Raw genomic sequence first — 9,281 nt, 5'->3', positions numbered from 1 at the left:
CCAATGCAGATTTAATGAAAAAAGTACTCATTCTCGTTGAAAAAAAAAATGGTTGCACACCATGAATGGGTACAAGGCCTTCCTGTGGTTTTGGGTGTTGACATACATCATGAGCTATATAATATGCATGGGACCTTATATATGGTAGGTAATTTATGATTGTAGAGGTATGTGTGTAGTATGTTAGGTTCCATGAGTGCAACATGCATGTCATTATGAGATTTTTCAAACCATGCATGTGCCTTAAGGATCTGGCGATGCTACAAGAAGGAACACCACTAGGATCTGGCCATGGTTATTAAAGATTTGTTTTCAATTCAGTGGATCATGAAAAATATCCATAATTGATAAGCATTCCCTATATATGGAATCTTTGGGCCTAGATCACCTCACATTTCCTATGAATGGGGACCTATATCACCTCACATGTCCTATGTATGGGGTCCTATATCACCAAGTTTAGCTTGTATGAAGTAAATGAAGTTGTTAGGTTCATGGGCTAGGAATGAGGCCTCAAACCACCAAAGAAGACATACAAATGAAATGTTTATCCTACATGTGTTGTATGAGCATGATTGAAAGGTATGTCTTAGGGCCCCATATTTGGTCATTGCGAAAGGAAAAGGTTGATAAAGTTGTGTTACACGTAATGTAAAGTGAATACGAGCATGAAATACCTTCCAAAATGATAATAATGATGAGAGATAAATGAAGAATCACAAGGTGGACTTAAGGGAGTTAAGAAAAAAAAAAGTAATAAAAGCATGTCTTAGATCAGAAATTTCATCTTCCCGAGATTTTACTGGTGGTGTTGAAAAACATCATTGATCTTATTTATGGACCTTCATGTGCCTATGACTTTTTGGATAACTTTGGCATGCAACATGAAAACAATGTAAGACTAATTCATTAAAACAACTAGGAGTCATCTATAACTTAATTGTAAAAGAATAAGAATTTCAAACAACCCACATACCTTAGAATAAAACGCATGATTTAGGATGTCATTTTACCTCACTTATATATTTACCTACGATCATTCAAGTAGACTACCTCACCATCTCTAGTACTAATTGTCTCTATTACTTGTCATACTCAAAATGAGGTACGAAGTATCATGCATTTTAATGAGTGCTTCCTTGTCATTATTTATGGTTTAAGGTTTGTAACAACAAATATATTTGTAAAGTGGTATACATATGCACTTAGTTTGTAATCTTGAAATACAAACCCACCCTTCTTTTTAGTTCTATCATCCTATGTCAATATTCTCCTTTAAAATCCATTAAACCAATTAGAAATTGAATGACTTCATTAGCCATTAAAGAGATATTGGGGGTCTACTTTCCCTCTAAGCAACGTGCCAATTAATAGTTAGTGCCCCATTCATTATCTTTTGAGAAAACCATTGTATATATGTGCCTTGCAAAAAATGGAATGTTGTCGTGTGACTCCACCAAATTGTCATAGCATATTATATTCACAATAGTTAATCAAAATTAATCTAACATTCCCCATTTGCACTAAACTTGGTTGTATGAAATCTAAAACAGGAATATAATGTGGTGAAATAGTTGGTTGGTCCTCCTTCAATTGGGATAATTCAATAGTTATACATTAACCAATAAGCAATGATACACAATTCCATCTATCAACTTAGTCAGTGGATTCACAACGGTCACATTTACCATTACTACATGGACCACACGATCATGCAAGCTTTCTTGTCCATATTTCAACTATAGTGTTGTTTATGGTCCAAACTAACTAAAATCCCCAAGTTCCATGTACTATTTTTCATTCATAGTATATGATCGCTTCACATCAATCATTTTCAAAACCTTTCCTTATCAATTATTCACTTTCTTGTTCTCTCTACCATTATTGAAGAACACCATTCACCTATATATTTTTCATATCCAATAGGATTATTTGTTGCAAAGTTCAATTCTTCTACACATATTGTAGTTTTGATGCTTATGCTAACTCCTTCATGCTCCGCTTCCCAATTAATTGTCTTTAAATATTTCCAATTATCTCACACTTTGTATTATTATGTTCAACTACACTAAGTGAAATAGATTAACATTTTTTAACTAAGTCACACAACCATCTGACCAAATACAATGATGATTCATTTACATATTTTCTCCTCAAGTAACTATAGAAAAATTGAAAGAAATGTTGTACATAAGATAAGTCAAAGTACTTATCATTACTTATGTAGAAGTGATATTCCTTCAGTATAACTTTTTTATCTTTGTTACTACATGGCCTATGCTTGTATGTGATATGAACCATTAAGTTAACATGCTTTGAGTGATAATGTTGCCTTTGAATCTTATTTTGTGGCTAAAGAGTGTAGTTCTTAGCAAAAAGCAACCACTGATAAAATAGTATCAATGGGAAAGGTATCTCTAAAAATTTTAAAATGTTTGTCTTTCCATCAAGCCATATGGATATGCTAAACATATTATTGGGTATGTCTAAAAAAATATTTGATAAATTCATAGACTTGTACATAGTGGTATAACAGTAAAGATATGTATATAAATTCATTGTTATAATAATTCTCCCATGGCATTTCAAACTACAATATGAAAGAAAAGATAACATTTGGGTATGCATTACTAACTTGGAGTGTGTGTATGTGTCATTACAAATATGTGTGTGTGTAATAATAATAACCATAGTCAATGTGGTGCACAAAAAAATATTTGTTTTTGATGGAATGCACATCCTTGGGAAACCCTCCACGTACTCTCCTCATTTCGAGGATGGTACCTGCCATAAATTATCTAGTTGCAGTTTTGGTAACCAACCTCGAAGGGGACATCAAGTGAGGCCAATAATGTTCACATAGGAAGCCAACTCGGGAGCTTGACCTTATGACCTCTTGCTTGTAATTCATGGCACTCAACCACTCAATCCAACCCATTGAGCTATGGTATCTACAACAATATGTGTTACGTATTGTGTTTAATTTAACATGCCAAGGCTTGCATTTATCAAAAGATATTTGACCTACGTTATGCTCACTCTTGAATTTCCTCATCCAATTCTATCTATGTCAGGTTAAGAAAGTGTTTAAAGTGGGTTTCATGGTCCCTAGAACCCTTTCTCAATTTTAGTACATCATTATGGTTGAAAGGAGGCCTAGAGTTCTAGTGCCAAAAGTTCTACACTAGACCCTTAGTTTCTCTAATTAACTTCATGTCAAAATGAGAAAAATGCCAGTGAAATCCCACAAATTTGTTTGTCTTGCAGTATCGATGTTGTCTCATCTAATAGACTACTTTTGAATGTTTTTTACATTACATTTAACGAGATGAAATGTGTATTTCAACGAACAATATTTTTTATGAAATTACTAACAATTGATTGTGGCAATACATGTTGGGTTGTATTATAGTCTTTTGAACAATTTTCTCCCTAGTTCTATGAAAAACATCCATGAGGTTTCTAACAATATGATTTTTTTTATGAACTTTAACTATTTTAATGCCTAAAATCTTCCTCACAACAATCAAAGCTCTATATTTTAACAAAGATAAAAATCCTTGACTTTTAATTGAATTAGTTTTTGATTCAAAACATTCTTTAATAATTTTGAATGATTGATGACTAATCGTTTAGTTAGATAACTCACTTTCAAGGGATGATAGATCACTTTCTTTCACTTAAATGCATTTAGGAGTTAGGAGATTTTTTCTCAATCTAAGTATGGGTGATGGACCCACGTTTTGGTACTCATCACCTCTCTATTGCATAGTTAATGGAGTTCTTACCCCTTTAGTTACTTGTAAGTCCAATTTTGGAAGATAATGGATATTCTCATGACTAATTTTAGGAATGTCTAATTGTTCAACAAAAAATTGCACCATGAAAAATTATTTCCTAAAAGGCTATCCATTAGTTGCTTCTCTAATTTCATCCATGATATAGTTAGCTCCAAGCAAATCTTTCATTATATGCCCATTCACAACTTATTTTGATGAAGTAGCCATTGGAGGTTTAATATATGTCAAAATTGGATTAGCCTCGAATAAAATCCCATGATTTTCCTATTGCAACAAAGGAGAAACAATAGTGGCATCTGTTAAGCTAGAATTTGGATTGATCTCTATTGAGACCAAACATTGTTCCATACATAACCTTGCATTTTTTTCCAAACATTGTTCTATACATAAGCTTGCATTTTTTTCTTTCTTCATTAACCTTGTCACTATTTTGTACTTTCCTCAAAGAATTTCTTGATCAATGACATCTATTCCCCATGTTCACATTAATTACCAACAAGAAATAGATAATATTTCACTTCCAATCACACAAAAATAATAAAAATTATTGGTATTAGTAATTTTTCATAGAAAATGTTGGTTAACTTGTAAACAACATCATATTTTCTAGATAATTTGAGATTGAGTTTGTGCCTTTTTTGTTTTATCCAACAAAAATGCACATTCATTATAAAATACATACAATTTAATAACATGCATGCATTCTATGACATGTGTTTATTTTACAATGGATAAAACCAGATAACCTGTCATAATTTTCACCTCCAACATCTAAACAATATCAAACATAATCTTCCCAACCTCTCATTACAAATATGGGCACATAGGATCCACACTAAGATTTAATATTGAGTGAAATGAATTAATATGTCATGTTTAGCCTTAAATGCTCTGAAGTTTTTTCTATGTGCTAAACTTGTTCTATTATATTGACATCTTTCACTTAACCTTTATTATTATATTGATATTTAACCCATCTAAAACTTTTTTTTTAAAACAAACACACAAACCTATCTTTCATAGATTAGAAAAACTACTTTTTCTCTCTCAGGTTGACACACTTTTTTTCCAGGGAAGAATAACAAATTTTAAACTCAAACCTACCTTTCACAGATTAAAAAAAAACTACTTTTTCTCTCTCAGGTTGACACACTTTTTTTCCATGGAAGAATAACAAAATTTAAACTTGAGCACCAAGCCAAACATTTTCCCCAAACACCAACACATAGTGAGAATGACATCTTTATCTAATTTATATATATTTAAATCTTATTTGAAGAAATATTAAATTTCCTGTCAAGGCTTTTTGCTTCGATGTAAAAGTGACTATTTGCAATCATAAGCAGTATGTGTTAGCGATCTCCAATAGCAGGCTATGCAGCTTCTCCGGTGCACAGAAGAATGGACTATGGTCTGTGTCGAGACTGTAAACCTTCTGTGGTGGCGAATTGGCAATGAGCTCTTCTTGCTTGGCAAGAGAGAGCGCGTTATCTTTAATAGTTTTGATATAAACTCTTGGAACAACCCCATACCGCTCATCTGTGGTCTCCAGGCTCAGGTTTGTCAGTGCCCTCGATGGACATGGTCGGAGCAACAGAGAAGCCAAGTGGCATCCTGTCAACATCAAATTATATTTAGTACCACTCCTCTCAAGAGATTAATCAAAAAATAATATATGATGTGAATGCACTTACCATTGTGGAGGTTGTACCGTAGAAGAAATCCTTCAGAATCTTTTTAGGCAGCTTTCCAGATGTCGGAGGTTCTTCCATGCCATTGCCAAAATTATATTCAACCTGCTCAGCAATGTCTCTGTCCACCTTCATCTGCAGAGGCAATCCATCTTACTCTCAACTATATCTATATTTTTATTTGATTATAATTATGTCTTTAAAAGAGGTAAAATCCTTACCATTTCCTTTTCCCGCTGCATGGATTCTCCACCTCGAAACATAAGAGCGCAGACATACACTGCTACCGCAATGAGATGCGGGAATTCTTCAGATCCACGGGCTACGCTAACGCCTCCCAAGCTGTGTCCCACTAACACTATCTGTGCTCTCCGTAGCAGTTCGAAAAAATTTCATGCAAAGAGAAATTGGAAGCCTCAGGTGAGTCTTCAAAATCAAAATTATTAATGGACCAAACACATTTTTGCTCTCCATGTTTCAATTTCACTGTGATATGCTTTGCATCATTTCAATTTCAGAGTGTGCTCTCTTTAGTTTGATTTCAGTATGATATACTAACCGTAGTTTAATAAAAAGTCCATTTTGTTAACCAACATTTTTGTTGTCAAAGCACTGTTACACGTGGTACAAAGATATTGATATGGATAACCGAAACAATCCCTCTTAGACATATCACAGAAATGCAGTACTAGCACATTTCAGGATCCAACCAATTCCTAGTTACCAGACCAGGCCATGAATGATAGGAGAGGTGAAAGACTTCATACAGCCGGAATCACTTTATAGCTGATGGCTTTTTCAGCAATTAAGGCTGTTCGTCACGTTAAATTTGTTTTTGGTTATTTTTTAACCGTAATAATTTTAATTTTAATTGGACTAGATGTTTTTTTTACTGGGTGGAAAACCTATCATGATTCAGTTGTCAAACCAGCCGTGGGACTCTAGCTGCTATTCGTGAGTGGGTTGACTCATCACCATTATTCAAGGAAAAAGACCCCACTTAGAATAACCTGTTGGTGGTTGTCAAACCAGCGTGAGGACTCTAGCTGCTATTGCGAATGCAGGTTGACTCATCACCATTATTCAAGGAAAACCAAGCCACCTAGAATATTTAAAATAACATAGCAGAACATAAACTCATAAAATAACATAACAGAACATAAACTCATGCAGAACATTTTGAAAAAACTTCTCTCTTTTATTGATTTCAAAAGATGAATTACAATGCTGGAAGATTTAGAGAAACTTCAATCAGAGATAGACTGCTTGGGCATTTACCAGACGCTACACTTTAAATTAAGATGCACTCCAGAGGCTACTTGGCCCTTTGCAGACTCTGTCTTTGAACTTTCTGAAACAAACACAGACTCAAACTTAATGAGTTCAGCCACTTTAGGTTCTTACCAAGGTTGTTAGGCCCTGATATGCAGGCTTTTCAAACTCAACTCTAAAAGAGACTTTCTTCGTGATGCAAGCAGATCGAACACAGACGTTCGCAGATGCAGAGTAGGAAGATTATCTCAGACTTCAAACAACAAGACTCTCACTCTCAGACTCTCCAACCCCGAATGTCCCAATGAGCCTTACTTGTCTCTTTTTATAGGATGAGAAGGGGACAAACATCAAACAATCGTATTGAGATTCCAAGATATGGATCAAATCACACCAAAAGGCAATCGTACTGAGATTCCATGATGTGGAGATTCCAAGATGTGGATCAAATCACACCAAAAGTCGGAGAAGTGCTTCGAGTCTCGAAAAATCAAAGTTTTTACAAAGTAGAGATTATTCCAAATCCTATGGAAAAGATATTTACATACACGAACTATTACACGAACCCGTACACAAACCTCTGGATCTTCACGCAATAATGCTCTTCAACGGCCTCTTGCCAACATGAGAAAAATGTCCCTCGATCCTCGGTGAACCTCCGGCGAACCTCAGATGAACCTCTCCTCTCACAGAATTAAAATAGCATAATAGAACATAAACTCATGCGGAACATTTTGAAAAAACTTCTCTCTTTTATTGATTTCAAAAGATGAATTACAATGCTGGAAGATTTAGAGAAACTACAATCAGAGGTAGACTACATAGGCATTTACCAAACGCTACACCTTAAATTAAGATGCACTCTAGAGGCTACCTGGCCCTTTACAGACTCTGTCTTTGAACTTTTTGAAACAAACACAAACTAAAACTTAATGATTTCAGCCACTTTAGGTTCTTGCCAGGGTTGTTAGGCCCTGATACGCAGGCTTTTCAAACTCGACGCTAAAAGAGACTTTCTTCATGATGGAAGCAGATTGAACACAGACGTTCATAGATGTAGAGAAGGAAGATTATCTCATACTTCAAACAACAATACTCTCACTCTCAGACTCTCCAACCCCGAATGTCCCAATGAGCCTTACTTCTCTCTTTTTATAGGATGAGAAGGGGACAAACATCAGACAATCGTACTGAGATTCCGAGATATGGATCAAATCACACCAAAAGACAATCGTACTGAGATTTCGAGATGTGGATCAAATCACACCAAAAGTTAGAGAAGTGCTCCAAGTCTCGAAAAATCAGAATTTTTACAAAGTAGAGATTATTCCAAATCCTACAGAAAAGATATTTACAATGTGGAGATTTTTGTCGTAAAATCCCACGAAAATTGGTCACTATCAAAGTCAAGTGACAAGACATTACTGTACATTGTGGATGCTTTTCAGGAGAAGCCCACGAGAAACCTTGGAGTTTTTTAAGTTATGTTCCCAATGGATTTGTACTAGGGAATTGGCCATTATTATGATGGTATGCTCCACTAGTCTCCCATGCTTTTGTATAAATCCTTCGGACAATCATTGGTTTCCCGAGGATAATCTGATGGTTCACTTTGGTTAAGACTAACCAATGATGATGTCCTCTCATGAAGTAGCCTAATATGCGATCATCAGTAAAAATTTTAGATTTGCAATAGTCTTATAGGGAAGGTGAAAACACTCCATGCCATTACACTCCATGCACTCCTGGAAATCACTTTGAAAGTCTCTTTCAAAGTACCTTGGATCCATAGCAAACTTATTTATCTCATACCATCTCCACCATTCTTGTAACCAAGTTGGTTGTAACAGTAATTGTGTAATGAAGACAGGTCCAAATTTTAATAATGTATAATGTATTTCTGATCTTTCTTCTTTGCATAAGAGATCCCACTAGAGATCTTTATAGCCCTGGAAATTATAGACAGTGTCAGGAAATACAAGGCTTGGATCCTTTTGTGGCCACATTATTCTTGCAGGATGTTTAGGATATCTGGTTCTATTGATAGTATAATATTTATGAAATGTTTTGGTTCTATTGCTTCCCTCATTCCATATCAGACTGATATCATGAAAACTTTCCTTAATGCTTCGTCTGCAAGATCAGAATACATCATTGAATTCTTATACACCATATCATGTATCCAAGTGCTGGACTTAGGGTAAATATTTCTTTCTGGTACAAGGTGTTGTAAGTCCTGATGAGGTTGTAGATTTGCATCCATAACTTTGGTGTTTCTTAATTGCCAAGTGGGTTTCCATTTTTCAGCATAGATTGGCCATGAGGTGTTGTCTGGGATATTTCTAAGTTCTTCTTGTTGTGTTTTAGGGTCCCATTCAATGACAATAACCATTAGATGATTTTCTTTTTCAGATACTCTCGACTCAAAAAATGTGGTAGATAGTTTCTTTCTCCCTTTATATGCTCGACATCAAAATCAAAATTTGCAAACAAAGCTTGCCATCTGGCAAACTTGGAT

The 9,281-nt window shown here is 34.9% G+C and overlaps 1 protein-coding gene across 2 annotated transcripts in view; it reads right to left on the bottom strand.

The window, feature by feature from the left end:
- LOC149263675 (methylesterase 17-like) overlaps positions 1-9,281 on the bottom strand; it is a 134,033-nt gene that overhangs the window by 68,661 nt on the left and 56,091 nt on the right. For both annotated transcript variants that reach the window (XM_089426590.1, XM_089426588.1), the window contains exons 2-3: positions 5,713-5,853; positions 5,495-5,626 (exon numbers count right to left, since the gene is read on the bottom strand). In XM_089426590.1, the coding sequence (XP_089282716.1) occupies positions 5,495-5,626; positions 5,713-5,853 (273 nt within the window). The remainder of the gene's footprint in view (positions 1-5,494; positions 5,627-5,712; positions 5,854-9,281) is intronic.

This window comes from Pinus tabuliformis, chromosome 6 (assembly GCF_031772625.1).
Source record: "Pinus tabuliformis cultivar Carrire ecotype Pingquan chromosome 6, CPIR1, whole genome shotgun sequence".
Taxonomy (NCBI): domain Eukaryota; kingdom Viridiplantae; phylum Streptophyta; class Pinopsida; order Pinales; family Pinaceae; genus Pinus; species Pinus tabuliformis.
Note: the sequence above shows the minus strand (reverse complement) of the source record. Positions and strands in the feature narration are given on the sequence as shown.